Source organism: Rhinolophus ferrumequinum, chromosome X (genome assembly GCF_004115265.2).
Source record: "Rhinolophus ferrumequinum isolate MPI-CBG mRhiFer1 chromosome X, mRhiFer1_v1.p, whole genome shotgun sequence".
In the NCBI taxonomy this organism is placed as follows: domain Eukaryota; kingdom Metazoa; phylum Chordata; class Mammalia; order Chiroptera; family Rhinolophidae; genus Rhinolophus; species Rhinolophus ferrumequinum.
The window spans coordinates 120,458,763-120,483,595 of NC_046284.1; the positions used below are offsets into that span (position 1 = coordinate 120,458,763).

The 24,833-nt window shown below is 41.3% G+C and overlaps 1 protein-coding gene across 4 annotated transcripts in view; it reads left to right on the forward strand.

The window, feature by feature from the left end:
* The window catches only part of ANOS1 (anosmin 1), a 515,987-nt gene that overhangs the window by 459,643 nt on the left and 31,511 nt on the right, over positions 1-24,833 (forward strand). For all 4 annotated transcript variants that reach the window (XM_033107670.1, XM_033107678.1, XM_033107686.1 and 1 more), the window contains 3 exons: positions 8,387-8,609; positions 16,179-16,363; positions 18,746-18,875. In XM_033107670.1, the coding sequence (XP_032963561.1) occupies positions 8,387-8,609; positions 16,179-16,363; positions 18,746-18,875 (538 nt within the window). The remainder of the gene's footprint in view (positions 1-8,386; positions 8,610-16,178; positions 16,364-18,745; positions 18,876-24,833) is intronic.

A 24,833-nucleotide genomic window follows, 5' to 3' on the forward strand; every position in this document is an offset into this window, starting at 1 on the left:
TTCACTTGAAGCACGAGGTGCTTACGTGGCCAGCCCCCAATAAGAACGCTGAGCATTGCATCTTCACGGAACTTCTCTGGGTGACCGCATGCCGCACAGGTTGTCACAACTCATGGCTGGGAATAAGCATTTTGGTGTGGCTCCACGAGGACAGGGCTCTTGGAAGCTGGCCCCGGCTTCCCCTGGACGTCTCCCCATACACCTGTTTCCTTCTGCTGATCTCACTTTGCATCTCTTTGCTGTAGTAGAAAATCATCGTCATGAGTATGACGATACGCTCAGTCCTGTGAGACCTCTGGCGAATCACCAAACCTGGGGACCCTGATCCATTACCGTGAGGCAGACAGCTCAACAGGCATCTATCTCTCTGTGCAAGCTACCTTTTAGAAATGCTTACATTTCAATATTAGTTGAATGTAACAGAAAAAAAGGAACACCCAAATTTTAGGAGAAAAAGATTATGAAAAATATTACGAGGTTGAAGTAATGATTAAGTTCCATATTTGCTTTATTATTTACTGATGTTCTAATATTAAGTTCTAATGAACTCAAGATCATGTTTCTGTCACCAGTCCTTCTACCTACCAACTTTTCTAACATAATAGATATTTTTAATTTTTAGTTTTATTACATCAAATTCTCTTCCTTAGCCATAATTCATTAGCCTTTATTCAACATTAGTTTTATATTTATGTGGATGATAAAATGAATAATAATTCTTTTATGTCCATTTCTTTATTACTTGGCTTTCTCAATTTGATCAAGTCTCAGTTTGCTTTCAAAAAGGAGTCCCTAGTTGCCATTTTCTTTGAGATTGTTCATGGCAAACTTTGTCTACTGTTATACCGAAAGTCCAAATTGAACTACACAAACTGTTTTTTCTCACATAATATATAAGTATATGCTTTATTTTCTTTGCACACTTAATACTGTACTAGCCCATCTTTTGCTGTTTTCTGTTTATCTATGGAATGGATATTTTGCCCTAGTGTGGTTTTGCAAGAAAGGCTCACAGGTGCTTTGATTCTCTGAGTATTTAGGTCTTTGAGAATGTTTATGTCATATATATATTTGAATAACAACTTAGCTGATGTAATATATATTTACTTTATATGTATGATACTATATATATATATATATTATATTTATAGATATGTGTTTTCTCTGAGTCTTTGTGTCTTTGACAATATTTCTGTCACATATATTTTTGAAGAACAACTTAGCTGATTTTATATATTTATATATGTACTTTATTTTTCTTATTATTATATAGCCATTGCTCTATTGGCTTCACACACTAAATTTTGTAGAGAAAAATTAATTTGGGGGAAACTATTAATTGAGTTGATCTCAGTCATGACCAACTTGTCTTTTCTACCTGGATGCCTGAAAATTTATATTTTTATCCTTGAAGCTCAATGGCATAGGCTATATTTCAATGTTTCTTGTTCTTATCAATATTCCTAGAATACACCAGCCCTTTTGATGTATATATATGTGATTTACATAGATACATGTATATAAATGTGTATATATATATATATATATATATATATATACACACATATATATATATAAAATATATTTCCATATACGATATTTCAGGAGTGTAGAATCTCTCAGGTGATCCTAATAGGGAAGCAAGTTGAGAGCCACCAGCTTAGCCCTTTTCTTATTTTACTCTGAAATGTAGGCAGCCCTTAGAAACATTGGCTCTAATAGTGGCCTATACTCTTACTTGTTTGTGATTTTGGATAAATTATGATACCCCTGAGCTTCCCCTGTCTCATTTGTAAAATGTAAAAATAATGGTTGTGGGAACGGGGAAGGAATAAGTGAAATGAGCAGGTAAAACGCCTGGTAGTAGGTGAGAGACATGGTAGATCTTCAATACCTGTTACTAGTGATCAACTGCTACTGCTATGGTGATGATGACGGTATGGTGGCGATAGTAATGGTGATGATGGTGGTGATGATGGGATGATGGTGATGGTGGTGATGGTGGTGATGGTGGTGATGACGGTGATGATGATGATGGTGATGATGGTGGTGATGATGGTGGTGATGATGATGATGGTGATGGTGATGGTGGTGATGGTGGTGATAATGATGATGGTGATGGTGGTGATGGTGATTATGGTGATGGTGGTGATGATGGTGGTGATGATGGTGATGATGATGATGGTGATGATGGTGGTGATGATGGTGATGGTGGTGATGGTGATGGTGGTGATGATGGTGATAATGGTGATGACGGTATGGTGGCGATGGTAATGGTGATGATGGTGGTGATGATGGTGATGGTGATGATGGTGATGATGGTGGTGATGATGGTGATGGTGGTGATGGTGATGGTGGTGATGATGGTGATGATGGTGATGACGGTATGGTGGCGATGGTAATGGTGATGATGGTGGTGATGATGATGATGGTGATGGTGGTGATGATGGTGATGGTGGTGATGATGGTGATGGTGGTGATGACGGTATGGTGGCGATGGTAATGGTGATGATGATGGTGATGATGGTGGTGATGATGGTGATGATGGTGATTATGGTGATGGTGATGGTGATGATGGTGATGATGGTGATGATGATGGTGATGATGGTGGTGATCATGGTGATGATGATGGTGGTGATGATGGTGATGGTGGTGATGGTGATGGTGGTGATGGAGAACTCATATTAGAGCATTCTATACTCAAGATTACACTTATGTATATGGCTAGAGCAGAAAGAAAATATACCCAGGCTCTGTCTCTTTGCAAAAGCTGCTATGTTTGAGATTTGGCACATGGTACAGTTCTGTTGAATGGAACTGAATACCAAAAGCAGTGTTCTGTCTATCTGATGACTCATATGATTTTTAACATACTAAGGTAATTTACTGAATTTGGTGTTTTTATGTTCATCATCCCATGATTTCTGCAAAAATTATTTTATTGTAGAAATAAAAACCTCACATTTAATATGAAACCAAATGAAGATAATATCTTTTTTAAAAGCATCCTATTACGGTTACCTATTTTTGTTAGTATTTTATTTTATTTTTGTCACTTGCCACAGGTAATTTGAGCTTAGCATATTGCCCAGAGTATGGTACTAAAAAACACATTTTAGCATTTTAGGTAAGAGATGAGATGTAGGAGAGATTTATAAGCATTAACCAGAATTGTATGTAATATTAATTGAAAAATGAAGGATTTTTCATAATCCAGTGCACCCAAGGGTATTTTCTTTCACCACTTTGTTTTATCTGGCCCTACTTTGGATGCATAATGACTTCCATTAGATATTAGCTAATCTAGGAAAATATATGATCTTTGAAGACTATTCCGTTCTTACTTGTGTCTGGTAAGAGCAGAAAAAACAAACAATGAACAAAAATTAATGAGCATAGTAACCGTGATTTTTCCAAATTTTAAATTGGTGCCCATGATCTGGCAAAAGATGGCCGTTTGTGTGATTTGTGAAATTATTCATATGAATAGTTTCATAAAGGAATTGTAGTTACATTAACTTTATAATGAACAGTTTGCCTTAATAGACTGGATATAATTGTATAAATGAGAAATTTAACATTTTGTACATATATCTGCGTGGGCACGTGTGTTTTTATTTACCATGAAGTTTGATGGGCATTTTGTGGCTCATTATGGTGTGGATAACTTGCAAGTTTCCTAAAACATTCACATCCCTCTTCACAAGTCCATGCGTGATTAACTTGTAATGTCACAAGACATAGTACATGCTTAATGGTCAGAGTTTCTTTTCTGACACCCAAAGGACATTTTTGTTCACAGAATTTCCTAGTGGCTAATCAGGGACCAATTTATACATTTTCTTTATGTCTAGAGTATGAATGTTCACTCATCGTTTCCTCTGACCTGTATGCATTTTTGTCCTCATTCCATTCAACTGCTGAATTCTCATTAAGCTGCAATTAAAGCCATAGTGTGAGACCTTGTGTAGAGGTACCATATGTTCTCCAATTATAGTGAGACTATTCATATTTCTTCAACCCAAACGGAGATAATTATCTAAGGTAATTGATAGAGAGCATCAAAATTTGCCTCCAGTAGATATAAATAATAGAACAGTTAAATATAATAGAACTCGCTGTAAGATTCTTGTACCACATCCACATATTTGTAAGATGATTTTTATTTAAGTGAAAAAACGTAGACCACCATTTTTAAAAATAAATTCCAATAGGACACAGTTCCCTCTGTGCAGATTTCAGTGCCTAACCTGGCAGTAGCATGTTGGAAACTTTTGGATGGTCACCCCCAAAAAGAAGCTGGGCCGGCTTTCTGTCTTTGGATCTTACACCATTTTTGTCAGAACAACAGAAGAGTCTGGAAATGTTAAACAGTAAACTTGTAGCAGTGGGAAAGGAAAAAAGACAGCAGTTCCTTTACTGAGGACCTACTGTGCACCGACTCTACCCAAAGCACATAGTTCTTTATGTGCACTAGCTCACGTAATCTCTACAACATTTTTGTTTTTGTTTTTGTTTTGCATTATTTCAAGCTTATGTGCCAATCTCGAAAGCTCCAGTGCAAAGATGACCTTATTTGTTTCTATATTTGTCTCCATGGTCCTCAAAACAATGATTCCCCTCCTCCCCCGCAAAACAAAAAAAAACCCAAAAAATCACCTTTTTGAACTTATACCAAAAAGGAAAAATATTGAATAAACATAAGAAACAACTCTCACATCAACGGGAAGACCTAAATTATTGTGCTGATTATATCATTCTTCTACACCCATTGAGGACAATTGCTTCGGATTTGTCCACTGTTTCTGTTTGTTTGTTTGTTTCTTTTCAATGCTGCCCCATTAGCTCAGTACGTAAGTCACTGAGATGAGGACATGTCATCTCATTCCTGTGTCCCTCAGTTGAAGGGTGTGGTAGTTGGTGTGTCGGTAAGTAATTAGAATAACGTGAACAGAGCACCCATACTTTGTTATCTGATTCTTGAGTCATATCCAGTTTTCAGTGGAAAAGTCTGGACTGAATTGATTTCACTTGATTACATACACCATGGTGCAAACTAAGTCACTATGATTTCCAAGTTAGCAAGCAGTAAACACTTGCCAGTTTTAATAAAATAATTTACTGGGAAATCTCAGCCGTGTGGCAGGGGCCGATGATTTTGGTAACTAAGTATTTTCTTTCAATGCATGTGATGTATGCATTTTGTTGAAAGAGGAAAGCCAACAAACACTCTGTAACTGTTACAGATCCCTCGGCATACCTCTTTGATTACTAACTTAGGTTTCCACTTGAATTTAGAACTTCGAACACCAATGAAACAAAACACATCTAGCAGCTAACAGAAAAATGAACTGTGAAATTGAGTAAGGGAAAAGCCTTGAGAATTGATGATGCTTTCAATGTTTATGAATTGATGATGCTTTCAGTGTTTATAAGATGTTTCAAGGTTCAGCTTATTAAGCTTTTTTCCCTGAGATCTTGCCATGCAGGATTACAGGAAGAGTGGAATTGTGGGTGTGTTTTTTTTTTTCCAACTTTCCATAAGAACCATTTACAATTTTATTTCACTTTGTAGCTAGCTACAAATGTATGGCAATTCAATACTGAAATCATGGTCTTCTCCAATTTACCTGGAAAGTTCTTAAATAGAGACACTGTTTTAATCCCGTCAGTTCATGTTGTTTTCAAATTTTATATACGATTAAGTATCCTTTTTATTTGATACCCACAATTCTAATTTAAATCTTGGTGTTAACCTTTTCTGAGCTAGTGTGTCTAGGTTTTCTCTTTTTGTCAATTAATCAAAGGACATGAAATCTTGCCTTTGTATTTAATTGTCTTGGAGTACTCAAGCTTGACATACATTAAATTTACAGTATCAGAAGGGCTGTTGTGTCTATAAGAGAATCCTGTTCGATGCTGAACACATCTGTGCGTAGTATAAAAATTTCTAGCTCCTACATAGATTTTTTTAAAATTGTGGTAAAATGCACATAACATGTACCATCTTAACTCACATGCAGATTCTTAATTCATGATTCTTTGGAGAAAAGAACGAGTAGAGGCATGAGAGAAGCATTTATGCTGGTGCTGAAGTTCTCTGGGGCTTCCTGCAACCTGTACTTGCTGAAGTTCTCACATTTTGGGTTTTCAGTGTCATTTTCAGTCTTCAGCAACATGAGAAATAATGGGCTATAATGAACACTCTTTCTGGAAGAGAGATAGACTTGGTCCTTATATTTTCTCCTCCCCACCTCCCAAACCAGGGACTTTGATAATGGTGAGGTTTTTATTTTCCTTTATTATTTTGTTAAATTAACATATTTCTACCATTGTATGAAATACTCTCTGGTTCATGGCCCCAACCATTTGCTGACCCTGTCTCCTGCCAGGTTACCTGGATGTTACCTATCTGAGTAGAGGGTCCTATACTAAATCAGTGAGAAATAGCAAGCATTATGCCGGCAGGCGTTACCAGGTATCAGTACATGGTACAGCCCGAGTCAGTCATTACTGAGAAGCAGCAGGCATCATATGGGCGGTTTTTACCAGGTGTTACCCAGGTGTTGTCCAGGTATTGCCCAGGGAGTAGGAAGGATTACCAGGTATTGCCCAGGTATGACCAGGTGGTCAAGAGTCATATTCAGTTGTCAGTAAGGTACAGCAGGCAGTCCTCTGGCCAGTGTTTCTAGTTGTTATGCAAGTATTCTCAGGTGTTCCCAGGTATTCCCAGTGATGAATCATGATAAGTCAGCAGCATGGAGCAGTGGGCAGCCAGCTGCCATTTGGCTCAGAGTCTCTCCCTGGGTTTGTGCTCACCAGTGCTACCACATTTATTTCTCACATCAGTATGGAATTGGCTCGATTTGACATCAAGTAATAAAGAGACAATACCCTCCTTGTCCATTTCCTACTTCCAATGTCAAGAAACAATGACAGGCATTCATAGGACCCACTCTCAGATAGACACTGGTCTCGGGCAGGCTGAACTGTCATAGCCAACAGCTCAACTTGTCCAGGAGAGCAAACCGTGCAGGTTTCCTTTGTGCACGTGGCGCGGCTCAGGCAGCCTTCTTGGCAGGGTGCTATTCTCCATGCGTCCTGTAACATCCCAGTTTCTTTCCTTCTCATGGCTCTGCGCTTGGCTGGGGAGAGTGTATCACCCACCTTCAGCGAGCGAGAGAGAAAGTGCACATGGGAGCTGCCTTTCCCACTGCCTAAAAGCCTAGGTGCACAGTGGCACCAAACCTTTCCCTGGTGACAACATGGCCTCCCCTACAAAGGGGGTAACCTTGGGGCGGGGGATTTTACCTGGCTGGACAGGTGTGTCGCACGTGAAAGGGGTTTAGAGGGATAGGGTTAGGATTAGGGTAGCTCTCTGGGCAACCACTTTCAAAGAGGCAAAGGAGGCTTAGGGTGAAAGTTGGGATGATGGTGGTTGTCTTGTAGACGCCTTCCTAAGGCTAAAGGAGGACCAGAGCACAGAGGTAACCTTCCCCTTTCATTTCTTTCCCTGGGTAGGGCTGCTGCCAGGAGGTTCAGCAGCTCCCCACTTCAGCGGCAGAAAGAAATACCCTTATACCCTCCAACTGCTGCTCACGTCCCAGCGGTGACCAAATGCTGTCCTGAACCATTTTTCCTAAGGAAGAAGTTGCACTGGATAAATCATGCTTTCCATGACGCACATGTTTTCGATAACGTGCCCCTCTAATAAACCAAGGAGTACCTGTTCTCACTAATGTTTGATGGATTTGGGGTTCAACCAAAATGTCATCAGCGGGGGCTACTCAGATCCTATGTCACAGATAGCACATGTGTCCTTTGGCTTTCAAAGAAGATTCACGTGCTTTTCCTGTACAGCTCACTGGCAATTCCATACTTATAGAAGATCCCATGTGCAGAGTAACTCTAAAAGCTGGATGTTATTAAAATCTGTTCAATTATCTGTGGCTTAGACCGCTTTGTGATAAAATAGCAATAAATGGGCTGAGAACCGTAAAGGTTCTGCTGAGTTACGTCTAACCTGTTTTGATTCGTGTTTACAGTATAGAGGAAAAAAAATGACTCATTAAAGAACAAAATTATGTGAATGTGTACCGTGCTCCGAAAGGGCCCGTCAAATTGTACCTAACATGTTCTATGATAGTAATGATCAGTCACTTGGAAACTACCTTGAGCTCAGAATGTAATCTGTGAATGCGTATCTGTTGCGTGCAATAGACAGTTAGAACCGCGGGCTCATAATCCCTTAGAAATTGGCATAGGGCGTTCTCCTTAGGCGGAAGGAGAGCAAATGCACTTATTTTGTACGCCATTCTGGGGAAATCTTGACCTTCCCTTTTGATGTCTGTCATGGAAGCATGTTTGCCTTGTCTCTCTTCCTTAGCCTCTGTTCCCCAAGAAGAACTACGAGTGCCTGACTAGCTGTCAGTTCCTCAAGTACGTCCTGTCCGTGAAGCAGGGGGACTGCCCAGCCCCCGAGAAAGCCAGCGGGTTTGCCGCCGCCTGTGTTGAAAGCTGCGAGGTAGACACGGAGTGCTCGGGGATGAAAAAATGCTGTTCAAATGGATGTGGACACACCTGCCAGGTGCCCAAGACACTGTACAAAGGTAAGAGCCAGCCGTGCATGTGACCGCACCTTCAGCCTTCCGAGGTTTGTGTGTGCTGAGAAACGGTGTCCCTTCACTCTGTGCCAAATCAGCTACATGACACACGATGCAGCCGAGCAAATCCTTCCCGGTTAATTCTTGTAAAATTTAACATGGAATCAAGTCAGATCAGGAATCTTTTGTGTGTTTTCCTCTGGTAAGAATGAATCAATGAAGCTCCTCTGGGTACATTGGAATAAACAGACTGAAATCCTTGGGAAATGAGCTGGTGGTTGGGCACACTTGAAAAACGCATACTAAAAGTGGCAGCATTGTGGGGATTTTTCTGTTGGCAGAATCCCAGAACACAAGTGTGGGCTGTGTGGACTTTAAATATTTTGATTAGTATCTTGAGCTCCTAGATGCGGGTATTGCCCTCTTTCAGAAGATAAGGGTTGGAATCTGTCAAACAACTGAGCAAATGGAATAGTTTACATTCAGAAGCGGGTTTTCTAGAGCACTTCACACTTCTGTGCTAAGTGTCACTTGCTTCTTTTTCTAAATGTGGCCAAGTCCTTTTATTCCGCACTGCTGCTGTTGTGTCCTGTTCATTTGGATGCCGTCAGAGCGTGCCATGAGACCTGCCATTTTGCTGCTTTTTGGGGTCTGAGATGCAGAATAAAACAGAATCAACCACTAGCCGTTATTCATTACGAGTAGGATGAGTAATCTGTCTGTTGGTCTATCCTGTTTTTCTCACTTCTGTTCACACACAGCAAATAAATATTGTTTCTAAATTTAGGTAAGTTTTTTTTTTTTTTAAAGGCTATGTAAAGCAGTATTGTTCAGTGATGCTTGTTTTGAATTCCGTGCTGGCAAAAGATTTTCAGAAGTCAATTCTCACCCCGATGACAATTCACATCCCCCAGAAGTTATGGACTGCCCCACCTTCCGTCTAGCTCTCAGCTGGAAACGCTCTCATCTGAAATCTCTGTAACCCATCCAGTTTTCCTTGGAAACCTGGCATAAATACTGTGTCTCAAATTCAAAATAATTGCTGTTTTCCCCTTCTTACTATGTGACATATCTTTAATGGATTTAAAGTTTTATTGTTTCCCTGCCTCTTACTATAAACTACATAAAATCACTTTTGCACAATCTAACACCATTTAATTGTTTTTTAAAGTCTATCATTAGGAAACCTTTTTCTATTATTATAGCTTATTTGCTATTTAAGTATCAGCACTTAACATAAAAATGGGCTGATTCTAGAATGATTGTTGAAACCCCATTTGTAAAACCTTTAGTGTGTTAAAAGCAGGGCATTGTGAAGAGGGAATACAAATTAAAATACACTTTTTATATAAAAGGACTGAAGAGTCAGTATGAATTTCAAATATGCCAGGTTCACTGATAATAAGGGGGAAATAGTCCACAAAAATGGTTAATTATGAAGAGATACTTGCAATTTCAACCTGTGCAGCCCTGAATATGGTGGAATTTTTTTGAAGTACTGAAGTCTTCTAACAAAGTAGCTCTAAACAGGGAGTTTTACAGAAAGAGGCAATTTGCAAAGAACTTCCCACAAATCGAATAAACAGACTCTGTTGTACTGACAATGACTTTTGCATCATGAGCAGAAGGAAAATAGTATTTATTTTGGAAACTATACAGACAGTGCCAAAAAAAATGTATACACATTTTAAGAAAGGGAAAAAAAAACTATTAAAAGTTTTTTAAAAGTGGGCACCACGTTGAGCACCTCTTGTAATTGTAAAAGTCAGACGGGACTTGGATTCATCTTTTTGTTATCGGTATATATTGAGTATGACAATTTTAATACAGTTTTCCTTAAAATGTGTATACATTTTTTTGGCATCCTCTGTTCATACACGTGCAAGTAGATATTTTTCCCTTGCTCTCCTCAGGGGCGATTGCAGGAAAGCTGGTTTCGTGTCTTGGGCGTGTTTTTTGTTTGTTTGTTTGTTTGTTTTCAGAATTTTTATGAGTTTATTTGAGTGAACTTGATGACATATCAGGAAGCAAGATCTCAAATGCTCGTGCTGGGTGTGTTTGACAGTACCTATGAATAAGTTAGTGTGTGTAAAACCAAGAGGGGACCCAGACAGAGCCTGTAGGGATGCTTTCGATGACGACTGTAGCTAACTAGCCACTGGCCGCCTCTGATCACCTTTCTAACCAGCAGTCACATTGCTGTTCACTCTCCAAAGAGGATTGTGGTACCAATGGCCCCAGGTGCTCTGGGAACCGGTCCCTTCTGACCCAGCACTTGGCTTTTCAAGGAGAAAGACGTGTCCCCAGCCAGACACCACGCACACACATCAACCTCAGCACTCCATGCAGTTGTAGTGTTCAGCTTCACATTGCTCCACACCCACAGGTGGGAAGTACGCTCTCCAACTGCGCTCATCTTACGCCTGTGCAATCTTCTTCCGTGTGAAGAGGGCGCGTGGCCATTGGTTGGAATGCACTAGTTCTACTCTTGGCTCCAAGTGTGGAAGCCGAGTGTGCAGACTGTGTCCGAGGCGACTTGGGAGTAGGTAGCACAAATACCACTGGTCCCCCCTGGGCCAGCTCCCCTGTCATTTTTATTTTGACTCTACCCAACCAGTAATAGGACCTTCAACTTCAAGATCTCTTGGATATCACTGTATTCATATCGTAGAGGTCAATGAAAGGATATGTCAATATCCAATATTTTAATCTAATACGATCACTGACATCAGTTGTTTTAGGCTAGTGAATTGGGGCACAAAGGCAATATGACAGCAAGCCCCTCCCCCCGCCCAGTCCAGTAGCTCCTTCTCAAGAGAGCCATTCCCACGCACTCATTGTCTGGACAAGCGACAAGTCATTGTCTGAACTTTTGCAATACATTGATAAGTACCAACCCCTGTCCTATTTTCCCTCTTCTTGCGTTAATTAAAATAGCGATTTACAGAAACACGTACATGCTTTGTTTGGACTCCTGTGTTGGTGGTAGAGAAGATGGGAAGCGTGTTGACTTCACAGCTCCCAAAACTGTATAGGCTGGAAACGGGAGTTGCTAAAAAACGATGCGTGTTTTGCAAAGATCCACCAACTGCTTCATTACATATGAGCGGTTAATTCATTTTAGGTGGTAAGAGTAGTCCTTAGCCAACACCCCCCATTAAGTTAACTTTACAGACGAGTGTTATACTTAGAAACAGTCAAAAGAGAACCACAGACGGCTTTTCCTTCACCCTTCCAATAAAGAAAAATATCAGCAGCATCCATGAGAATGTTTGCGAGGCTAAGTGACACCCAAAATTGGTAGTTCTCTGAAACGCAGCTTACAATCTCGGGGAAAGTTCAAAGGGCTGACCTCCCACAGGTGAAACAGAAACGATTGCAGGTTAGGGCTTGTTTCCCTTTGATCCTCTCCCCTTTCCTATTTTAAGTCTGATTTCCAGAAAATGATATGCTTTATTGTTTTACGACTGCCTCTCCTGACTCCCAGCGGTGCAACTTGGTTTTAGTAGAGAAGGAGAGAAGTTGAAATTGTTTCCCAAACGTAAAGATTCAGACTAATCGGTGGCTTTCCATGATCTGTAGTTTCTCTTTCACGTGCACAAACCAAGAATTAATCTGTTGATGGAGTGGATTGAATAAATCCATGAGTATCTTAATATCTGAAATATGTAAACTTCAAACCTTTAGAGATGGACTCATACCCCTTTTCACAAGTTAATGTTTAACTTTTGGAATACAGTGACCCAATGCATTCATGTGATGGAAACCCAAATTCCTTGAGTACTGGTTATGTTTATGAGACATGTTAGGTAGTGGTTCATTATGGAGGCAGGACACTCCATCTTGCTACGTTTTCATAACATTCAGACCCATGACAAATATTTTACATGAATTATCAAGTCTCATGGTGATTTGCAGCTGACAATTGTCTGTCATCTTGACTTTCCTATTTGTATATTTTCAGTATTTTTGAAAGCATTGGGTTTCTGTTCCTCTGATTTCACCAAACTACATGTTACACTTTAAAGGAAGTTACATCTGTATTGTTGCATATTTCGGGATGTTATTCAATAGCATTTATGGATTTTTTAACAGAATAGTTTAAATTTCAGGTGACTAATTTGTTCAAAAGTAGTAGAAAAAGCACAGTTCTAGTCATTTACATAATCAAAACCACACCGAGGAGAGGTCCGTCTTCCACATCTGGTTATGTAATCGGGAAGCTGATTGACCTAGTAAGGACCGTGGAAGATGGAGAGTGAGGGCTGGAGGTCTGTCTGGGGAGGAGCTGGGGGGGCCCCAGCTGCACACAATTACAGCCGTGTGCTGGCCTTACTTCCAATCAAGGGAGCTGGCTGACCCTAATGCAAAGCAGATGGACCATTTCTGAGCATGCAAATCACAAGATTATGGTACATGATAATTAAAGAGATTTTTTAAATGAAGAAATTCAAACTGACAGTTACGGTTGGTTAAGGCCCTTAGTAGTTGGATGCTGTTCAACATTAAAACCCTGTAGCAGGAGGAGTCGGACGTGTGGGTTTGCATCTGATGACGGGCTGGAGTAGTTACTGTAGCGGCATTTATGCTGGAGGATTACACACGGGACAGCCTCGGAGAAAGATGGATCTGGACGTCTCAGACAACGTGCTCTAAGACGTTAGAGAACGAACCAGTCCTCTCTACCCCAAGGAATCAAGAGAACCTTGAGACGTCCTCAGGGGCTACCCTCTCTTCCCGTATCTGTAAACCCCCTCAATAGAAATATTTGTGATAATTCTTCCCCTTCCCTAAGTAACTCTCCAGCAGAGAGGGATTGGCCATCCCTGCAAAGATTTGCATAAACGTTCCAGCATCGGCTCATTTCCCAAGGTGTAGTTTTAGGTGCAGAACAAGAAAGTGGGTTCGGCTATTTCTTCAGCAAATGTTTTGTCAAACACTTGCTATTGCAGAATATTCTCTCGTGTCACTGTGAGATGTGGGAGTGAAGGGGATGCGTTTCTTGACCTCTGGGGCTGTAGCTTGGTGGGGAACACAGGGTCGTTAAATGAGCTTGCTGTAGCACAAGGTGTTCAATGCACCTGTTGACAGTTACAGGCTAAACGTTGGAGACGGGCAGGAGAAGGGAGCCTTTATGTCCACCCGGGAGGTGTAGAGAAAGGGGCTCAGAGAGATGGTGTTTGGACTAAGCCTGGAAGCATTTGGGACTTTAGTCAGAACATAGAAGGAAAGACATTTCAGTGAAAAGAAAAAACGTAGGCAGGCCACGGTAGCACGGAGTACCTGGCAGTGTGTTTGTAGAAAAGCGGGTTTAAAGGTAGGCTGTGTGACAAACATGTAAAATGTAAGAGGAGATCAATGGAAAGATGAGTGGCTGTCAATCGTACAGACAGATTCCCTGACTGAGACATGGACAAGTTCTATGGAAAATGGGATGCAATTGAAGACTTGCAGAAGGTGAAGGACTCTCCTCTCCTTTAGGAAAATAACCACCAAGTACTGTGATGAGGGAATTAGAACAAAGATTGACTGACAGGACGATGGGATGGGAGGCCAGACAGGAAAGGGAAGGACGGACAGTTGGGTGGTCACCAGGGAGACAGAATGATTTGGGGATCCTTAGAATTATAGTCTGCAGTCACACAACGCGGTGTGGGTAGGTTCCAACACAAGTCACAACGTTTCCAAGACCTGTTAGCTATCCAGACGCATAGAGTTGCCGTGAAGAGAGATGTCACAGAGGAGGGGACGTATTTTGGGGAGAGGCACTGGAGACGGGACTTGTGTGGAGATCTTCCGTCAGCAGGCAGGTGGATGAGGGGCCTGGGGCTCACGGTAGGATTGGGCATACTAGATTTGAGGGTCACCTGCTTAACCAATATTCTAGTCCAGGAAGTCAGAAGGACCCCGGACGTAAGGCAAGTTTAGGACACCAACTTGAAAAGCACTTACATAGTAGCTAGACTGGAGCCACGACGGACTCAGAGATGTGCCACCCACACTGACCGGGACGGCAAGGACACAGCGTCAAAATGCCCCAGGGGTCTGCAGATCAATCAGAACCACCTCTTCTCTGCTCCTTCCTAAGTGGCGTACACGAATTCGAAAGGTGGAAGGAATCAGAGAATTCAGAGAGAAACGTGACATCAGGCGACTTACTTACTCATCCTGAGACTATTCACTGATGTTCAGACTGGACATAATTAACCCTTCACCCACTTCTCAAAGACACCAGGATCAGGTAACACAACGTTTTGGGGAAGTAAAGGGCACCAGATAGATATCACCCATCAGCAGATCCAAATTGAGAACGCTAAGGAATGGGGAATGGTTTCTCTAAGAAAACAGTTTTCAAAAATTAATGACCCTTTGAGCAGATACAAACATGCCATTTTAAAAATTTTCCAACTCCATCCGTCGAAATGTTTAATGACCTTAAAATTTCCCAAAGCAAGAGTTAACTTGAATTAAGATCAAAATAAGAGTTGAAATTCAGCCACATCACTAATGTGCATCGGATCTTACCTACAGTTTGTAGTTGCATATTTTCCTGTTTCCTCTCTGTTTACACTTAAGAAATAGGACATTCTGGGCTTTTTCAAATGAGTTGTCCACACTTCAGGTAAAAGCGCATTCTCAATGGAAAATGATATTAATGGCAACGGGTGTCTTTGGTTTTGATGGCATTAAATGTCATGATGCCATAGATTCTACCCAATTCAGTTAGTTTTCCATATCCTGTGAGTGTCACAAATTTGCTCTAAGTTCCTTTTCCATGGTGGCTACAAATTTGAACTGTGGTTCTTTGATCTTTCAATCACCAGACAACTTGTATGCATGAGATGGCGGGAAAGGAAACCAGAATGATTAACTGCTTTACAGTGAGACACCTGTGAGGCACTTTTGAAGCAACACACGCGTGCCAAATGCAAACATTGTAAATCCATCATTTTCCAATTTTAAACCATTAAGTCGGGAGGAGAGAGCCACCCCAGCGGTGATGTGGAGTCTTTAAGACTCACACTTTGGAAGTTGTTCTTGTGAGATGTGACCGTATGAGACGATTTAGTTTTAGAATGTTTTCCTTGAAAGGAAAACTCCCTGAGAGAGAAACGACAGCAAACTTGGGACCCATGTTGTAAGGACTTGAGAACATATCACGAACATGGCAAAAATGACTTCAAACTCTTCACGAGTATCGCCTTGTGTGTCCCTGGTTAACATGGAATCCGGTGGTGCAAGGGGTAGCGTTTATTCAAAAGCATGCACGTTAAAAAAAAAAAAATTGCTCTTGAGATTACTGGGGAGAAAAAAAAAATCTCATTCAGAATCAAGGATCAGTTTTAGACCCTCTTAAAAGAAAGGGGCTAAGATTCTTGAAATGTGATGGGCTGCATGGACTTAGAACATTTCAAATGTGAAACCTTGATAGGGAGAAGCCACTTTTATGAAAGGAAGTCGAGTATCAGTTCTCATCAGATGAGATTTGTCTTGTCTACAGATTTTCTTCTTCCACGTTCTCCTCGGTTTGAGTCCCCTGCAGATTGTTTTTAATTGACGTCGGTTCTGTTTCAGGTGTCCCTCTGAAGCCCAGAAAAGAGTTACGATTCACAGAACTACAGTCTGGGCAGCTGGAGATTAAATGGTCCTCGAAATTCAATATTTCAATTGAGCCTGTCATCTACGTGGTACAAAGAAGATGGAATTTTGGAATCCATCCTAGCGAAGACGACGCCACACATTGGCAGACGGTAGCCCAGGTCAGTGCTTCAGAGATGGTTTCCCGCCCTCCCCCGTCTTGTGGAGATGCCTAATACCCACCTACAGGTACAAAATTAACTAGCCATGCCTCAGTCAAAATAGCTTGACTACCAAAACAATTTAAATGTGGACATAGCACATGTATCTGCTGAAGACAGGAGATCTCTGTGGATATAACCCAATACATTTAGGACCTTGACTATTGGCTTAATTTGCTCAAAATACATGTGGAAGGGAGAAAATTTTCTAATCTGAGTGTTCGTTCACATTTATTTCCTCCAAGAACTGCATTTCCCTCAGATAAGCTTCAAACCAACTAGAGCAACGGAAATGCAACCCAGTTAGGATGAGTGAATGTGATATTTGATCTTGGAAGGGAGTGCTCTTCTGTTTCTCGTAAATTTAAGCCTTTATTCCACAAAAGACCTTTAGTAGCACTGAGTAAGATTCGTATCACAAACTACTTAGTGGGAAGTAGCCAACAGGTCATAAATCTTTCTAAGTGCTTTCTTTCTCGTCTTGGTCAACTGACAAGCTGATACACCCCCTGGATGGCAACCCTCCCAGCGTTTATCTTAGCAGTGCTTCTTCCTCTTCTGTATCGTGCAGGAGAAAAGCAAAATATTTTCTTTCTTTTCAAGAGCTGTTAAATGGACTACCAGCTGCAAGAACACGATGCTGAGATAGAAAAAGAATCAGTTCTCCGTAGGAAACGGCTTCGTGCTTTTCAACAACTAAAATGCCTTCCCGTGTGTACGTCCATAGGCAAACATTCTCGCCTTGAGGCAATCAGATCCCTTTTCTCCAAGGATAAGATTCCCATTATTTTTTCAGTAAATATAAATTTCAATTTTCAGGTGTTTGGGACATGAATTTGGTTCTTTTGTCAAGAGTAGTATCCCAAAAAGGATAAACACTAAAATAATTGAAAGACTGCAAAATAAATTAGACGTTTGGTGTAAAAGAAACTACTTAAATTAGGAAGAGAAAAAAAAAACTGGTCAAATAAATTTAGTAATTCTATTCTACACCTATTTTGTGAAAAAAATTGCTTTAATAAAATATAAAACTGTACAGAAAACAGCCTAAAATTTTATTTGGTTTACATGGTACTCTCCCTTAAACAAAGGTACAGTATCATTTGTAAATTTTTGAAACTATTTTAAGATTTATGAAAGTAATTGATAAGATCATTTCTTTCATCTCTTTGTTTTTGAAATGAGGAAAGATCTTTAATTATTTTCATTAGCATTTTTACTAGTTAGCACATGTAACACTTCCCTTTTCTTGTCTGCTAAATGCTGTGGATATTATGCTGACTCTAGTTTTCTAAATTCAAGGCTAAAACTCTCAAGGATGAAGTCGGTAAAAGTGTTGTCTCAAATTCTGCCAAACGAGGCAGACAGCCACGTTTGAGTTCATATTCTTCCTTTGATCTCGGAAATGTTTGGCTTGTTTTAGGTATGAGAAAATGTGACAGTCCTTTTCAATAAATTATTGTACTGAGGCTTGGGAGGCTGCAATTCAATTCTCCTTCCCCAGTTTTATCCATGAAGCTCAAAGTCGAGTTTATCAGTAGCCGTAGGTGTGGCATAGGTTGGGGGCATTTATTCCTGGTGATTCAAGGCAAAGATGTTCAGATGTCCAACGGAACGTTGTTGAAAGCAGATAGATGTCCCCTTAGCTTGATGAAGGAGGGACGTAGGAAGACTGTCAAAGTTATGTGATAGTTGGGAACTGTAGCCGTCGACAGCAAAACCTATGGACCTTCCCGTGTCCAGTTTTTGACTTTGGATATTTTGTTGGGCAAGTTGCACCTCACCCCTCAGGAACCCAATTGGGTTCTTGCCGATTTTACATGATTTACTCAAAAAAAAAAAAAAAAAAGTCTTGGGTTGCAATGGACTTCCAGAAACTGTTAGCATGCTTTAAGTGTGTGGGTTCTCGTGCCTACTTCCAAAATTATATCAGGCATGCCAGTGAAAGAGGCACTTTCTATCCTCTAAGGACGATTTTATTTTCTTGTCGTACTGTAATGATTAGCTCATCTACATATTTACTTGTATTTATAATTGATTGATTAAATCCCTTGAACGCTGTATTCAGTCACCAGATTTAAGCACAACCCAAGCAAACGTCCTAAGGTTTTGACTTCCAGAGGCACTCTTTGGGGTGCAAGATCTATGAATGGAATTAGGTGACTAAAACTTCCCTTATAGTCACTGGACCCAAAACTCGTCGTTAGACGCCCCTGTCCAGAGGGGTAGAGGGAGGCCGAGGCTGTGTCATGTTGGCTGATGACTTAGTGTGTGTCACACACAGGCACCCATTGGATGTGTCACAGTAAAAGGGTGCTCTGTGCTCTTGTGCCATTTCCCCAGACCACAGATGAGCGGGTTCCACTGAGTGACATCCGACCCAGCAGATGGTACCAGTTCAGAGTAGCAGCTGTCAACGTGCATGGCACCCGGGGCTTCACGGCACCCAGCAAACACTTCCGCTCCTCCAAAGGTCAGTCCTGCTTTCCTGCCCGGATACTGTCACCTTCCTCCCAGGCGCACGTGGGGCGCTGATTCGTCATGTCTCCACGGTGATATTTATGGTTGCTCAACAGGTGTCTTTTGTTGTTCTTGGAGAACGGGACCAGGTGTGTTGGAAGGTACCTGTGAATTTATGATTAAAGCAGTCATTGGGCGTATGCCTTGGAGACGTAGAAGATAATGTAACAGGGTTTTCCCAACTTTGAAGTTGTGGTTTTCCATTATCAACACCTGTTGAGTTGTTGCCTTCACATATTCTGCATCAAGCACAATTCAGTTCATTTTTGGAGAGAAAGGTTTAGTCAGGGCTAGACTGTGCAGGTTTCCTTGAAACAACTGTGAAATTGAGTGTGAATTACTCTCTTTCATTTTGTAACATCCAGAATTGACACCCCTCCGGCGTCACTTTTTCATTCTGTTCTGTTCGAACTTCACTGCTATTTTAAAACCTCTGTGGAATAATCCAGTGGATACTAACTATTTCCCATGTGTGGTGAGTTCAGTCTGTGATAGCTGAAGCTCTATTTGACTAGATATTAATAACGCCACCCAGTGTATTTCTCCATTTGTGTTGAGATGGCTGGGAGCCTTATGAATGAATGATACACCCGCTCGGCTAGTCCTCAAGATCCTGTTTCACAGACAGTATTAGTGTGTTGTTCACTTCCTCATCAAGACCCATCCTCTTACAGGGACGCGAATTTAGGTTTATTTTAAACAAAGTGCATTGTGACACTAATGAATAATGTAAGACGTATACCATCGTCATATGTCTTTTATTACAGGAAGGTTTGAACTGGCTGCTATAAACTGCCCTTTGTATACCAGGATGGGGAAAATGTGTGTGTTCCAGCCAGTCTGTGCATTTCTCGCTATATAATAGTACGACCCCTTTCTCTGCAGAATCAGAGGTCCCAAGTGGAAAACTTGCCATCAAAATAATTTCATATTTGGATTCAATGACAGAGTATGTGGTGGATTTTTAATTCTTCCTTTGGACAAAAGCAAAGTGCTTTTTAGAAAGAAAAGGTGCATTTCCCACTCCCCACGCTCGACGGAGGCAAGTACACTAAGCAGGCTTTAAAGAGAAATTATACACAATCAAACCTGGTCTTGAGACTGTCTCCATATGACTTAGAGAGACAAGTGAGATAGAGAATTACCAGTGGGTCCGGAGGCAACGCTCAGTCAAAGGATGGGGAATGCTTCACCTGGACTTTTCTGGTTCAAATGCAATGCGGGCACAATGTGGTCACACGATGGTACCATCTGCTTGCTTGCCTGCGGGGTCCCTTCTGGTGTTGTCAGATCAAAGCCATGGATTCGGACATCACACAGAAACCATTCCCAGCCTCTGGAGACAGACACTGAATCCCTTTAAGAGCTGGGTGGCACGTGGACACAGCTCCTCTGACAGTCCCCAGGGCCAGCCCTGTGACTGCTAACTGCCTACAAGGCGTCCATTCTGGAGAAGTGGCAGGGCCTGGCTGTCCCAATCCTTGCTAGAATATGTGACCCATTCATAGCCTAAAATTAGGGCTGCAGCCCACGAATTTAAAGGGGTTTTTGTTGAATGAAACTGTACCAGTTTGGGAAACATGGCAGTTACTGTTCAAAGGTTGTTCTCTTTCCTGCTTGTACAAATACGTTCAACATCGAGCCCTCCTGACTTTCATTCTTGCACTTCTTACAAATCAAAAATGTCTGCAGAGAATTCATAGGAGGCTCTATTCTGGGTTCCCTGAAGGTGCATCTCAGAACGACGGGAATACAATGGATCCACTAAAGAGTTCAAGATGTTTCTTCTAGGACACTGCAAAAGGATAGTTCACCATTTACAAGACGGTACCACGTCTTTCTTAATCTTACTTAAATCTCATCAAATGTAGAAATGTGCCTTACTGGGGGGAAAGCATTTTAACATTCTTATTGAAAAATACTTTACATACCATAAAACTCTCTCATCTTAAGTGTACAATCCAATGAGTTTGAGTATTTACTGAGTTGTGTCAGTGCCATTATCATCCAGTTTCACACTGAGTCCATCACCCCAGTAAGACCCTTCCTGCCTCGCTGGGAAATGGTAAGGTAGAAATAAAGTTATTTTTGTGTCTTCAGCTAGTCCTTTTATTAGTCATGCTGCATGCCTTTTATTCAGTGTATATTTGTTAAGCACCTACTATGTGTCGGGCCTTATTCTAGACACTGGAGATATAAAGTGAATAAAGAGACAGAAATGTCTACTCTGTGGGGACACACACACATACTCATTCTACTTTGGGGCGACAAGAAATAGTAAAGAATATTAATAAGTAAACTATTTCAGTCCGGCAGCGAGCAATAACAGAGAATAATAAAAATAAAGAGCAGAATAGGCAATGTAGGTGTAGGTGTTTGCTTTTTTACAGTTTTAGGGAGGGTGGCTCAAGAAAGTTGTGCTGAGAACGAGGTGTTTGTATAAAGGAGGAGAAGGAGTCCGCATTGCAGCAATGGAAAGGGAGAGCATTCTAGTTCTAGGAAAGGATCGGGGCAAAGGTCCTGGGGCAGGACTGAGCTTATACACCCGGACACGTAAGTCTGATAGGGCTGGACAATTTGCTAGTGGCTTATAGGGTCAAGAACGACTCCAGAGTTCTGTGTCACAAACCGCTGAAAGGGTGGCATTGCGAATTGATACAATGGAGATTATTGAGAGAAGGGAATACTGACGGGAACTTTACATCTTTGGGCATACACGTCTTTCCAGAATAGGGGTGATCATGAATGAATTGCACTCGCATTTTTAAGTTGATACACAGAGCTGAAGGACGCTGGACGTTCCGCTAGGTGTGGGTGAGAAATGTGATGAACAAAAGGACAAGCTGAAGACACAAAAATAACTTTATTTCTACCTTACCGTTTCCCAGTGAGGCGGGGAGGGTCTCATTGAGGTGATGGACGCAGTGTGAAGCTGGATGATGGTGCCGGTAACACAATTCAGTAAATACTCAAAATCGTTGGAGTGTACACTTAAGAAGAGTGAGTTTTAGGGTATGTAAACGATATTTCAATAAGACTGTTAAATTGCTTTCCCCCCAGTAAGGCACATTTCTACATTTGATGAGATTTAAGTAAGATTAAGAAAGACGTGGTACCGCCTTGTAAATGGTGAAGTATCCTTTCTCAGTGTCCTAGAAGAAACATCTTGAACTCTTTAGCGGATCCATTGTATTCCCATCTTTCTGAGATGCACTTCAGGGAACCCAGAGTAGAGCCTCCTATGAATTCTCTGCAGACGTTTTTGGTTTGTAAGAAGTGCAAGAATGAAAGTCTTGGAGGCTTCTCACAATGAGCGGGATGGGACTATGGATTCTGGGTGTGTTTGTACAAGCAGGAAATAGAACAGCCTTTTAAGGATACCTGCAGTGTTTCCAAAAATCGTGCATTTTCATTCAATAAAAGCCCACTGATTCCTGCTGTGCTTCAGAATGGAAACTGTACCGCTAGTAAGTTTTCTAATGGTTTAAAATTGCTTTGAGAAAGAATTATTACTTCCAAAATAATACTCTGCCCAGAATATAAGTAATTATCTAGTGTATTTGAGTTGGGTAGACGGCCAGCATTGGTCACTGAAAAGGTGGATCGAGAAAGGGGACGGGACTTTTTCCATCTCCCATGAATACCTCTGAAAATAAATGTGAAATTAAATAGAAAAAGGAAAGGGAGGGGGATGGTAGATGGGGGTAAACAGGATCAAATATATGGTGATGGAAGGAGAGCTGACTCTGGGTGGTGAGCACACAATGTGATATATAGATGATGTATTACAGAAATGTACACCTGAACTTTGTAACTTTATGTAACTTTACTAACCAGTGTCACCTCAATAAACTTTAAAAAAAAAAAAAAAAAAGAAAGGAAAAGGAAAGAAAAACTTGATAAAATGCGTTTCATTCAGTTTGGGCTCACTGCCTGGTATTCAGGGGCCATAATCCTGATTTTTGTGGGAAAACCAAAAATTTGTCATTCTCTTCTTCATGGTTATGCTTAAAAACAAAATTAGTCTGTGGTTTGCCAGAATGGATTGGCTACTAAGTAACTTGATTTCCTTTTAACTCACTTATTTTCCCATAGCTTAACCCTTTGAATACTTATTTTTATAGACAATTCCAAGTTGTTCATAGATGCCTTTTCTTTTCCAGGTTGCATACCATTTTTGGCTATTTTTATTGCTAATCGTTCTCTCCCCTCAAAAGAAATGTGTGATTACAGAACGGGTAAAGTCAGTCATTTTTGCTGGCAGCAGAAAGGCCAAAATAGAGACTGGGATACTTTCTACATGGACTTATTTCAATTCTGTTTATTCTCTTTCCTCCCAGTACTTGAGAAGGAAAATGGACTTCAACATTAGAAACCAAAATTACAAATAATTTCATAGCCTCGTGGACAAGGTCCCTCTGTTCCTTTTGTCTCTTTACGTAGAAATGGAAATGGCAGTCCTTCCCGTGGTGAATTCCCTTCCTTGGTGACTCCCGGGCTAAGTGCTTTTCTAGCCCACAAGCCTGTGGGGCCTTCCTATCCCATCCCACGTGGAGCAAACCGTGGGAAGCATCGGAACCCCAGGTGTAGGATGGGGTGTATTCCCAAGGAGGTGGGCTCATGCTGCTCTAGAATGGGACACATGGAGATCACCCGTTGGAGCCGGGGCTCTTTCAGAAGCCCGTCCAGGTTATGGCTTTGAGGGGAAGTGGTTTATTTAGGAGGTGACCCAGGGACCCAGCGGTGGGGGAGAGGGACGCATGTCAGGGAAGAGAAGGAAGAAGGTGAAAGGCTCATTCTTCGGCTAGTTACCCCAGAGGGCACCGAGGTTCGTCCCCACGGGGCGCTCAGCCCTGGTGTGGAGGCTGTTCCAGGGCGTATGCGTCCTTTACGTGGGCAAAGCTTGCTGTGGGTCCAGACGAAGGGCCAGGGAGGGAGGCTGGCATTTAGAAGTTGAGCTGCCGTGCCCTGAAATGATTGAGTGTGAGAGAAGAAGATTGGCGCACTGAGAGGGTCTGCTGTGTCCCTCTCGTTTTACTCAATTTCCGCATGATTTCCACTGTAGAACGCATCTCATAAACTTTGAATTATGGTTTAAAAGAAATACATGATTAGGTTCACGAGTGTAATGTCATGGAAGGCGTCCTGATGCTGTGAAATGTTCCCGCTGTCTTCTCACTTCCTAAAGGTAGACCAGCCTGCCTTCCTGGTCCACTTTCTTCTGTCCGTTGCTGTCACCTTTCCCCGCCATCAGACAAGTTGCACATCAACGTCCACTCCTTAGAATAAGGAAACCACTGATTTCTAACTAACAGAGAGCCCAGCGTGTGGGTTAACTATCGGGAGTGACATTGGTGCCAGTGGGAAAAGCGCGTTTGGCTTCTATGTTCTACTTGGTTTTTTTTTTTGAGCAAATTGACGCTTTACCTTTTCTGCATCACATCCATCTTTATTCAACGGGGTGGGAGGACGTGCATATATTGCATACTTTGTATTGGAAATACAGAGGGTGCCAAAAAAAAATGTATACACATTTTAAGAAAGGAAAAAACGGTATTACAATTACGTTGATGGGAACCAGTTTGAGCACCTCTTGTCATTGCAGGAGTCAAATATGACTTGTAGTCATCTTTTGTTATCACTATATAGTGAGTACTACAATGTTAATACAGCGCTTTCCTTTCTTAAAATGTGTATACATTTTTTTGTCACCCTCTGTATGTATTACTAACTCCCACTACCTGTTACACAATGTTATTTATAGGTTTACAGATCTGGGGGAATAAACTGCCTCTGGCTATCGAGACAACATTTATATGTGAACTTGGGAAGTGAAACAAGGAAGAACTCCAGTTTTGTGGATTGTATTTTGTAGAATCCGAATTCGTTGTTTTGTGTGTGGCCAAAAGCA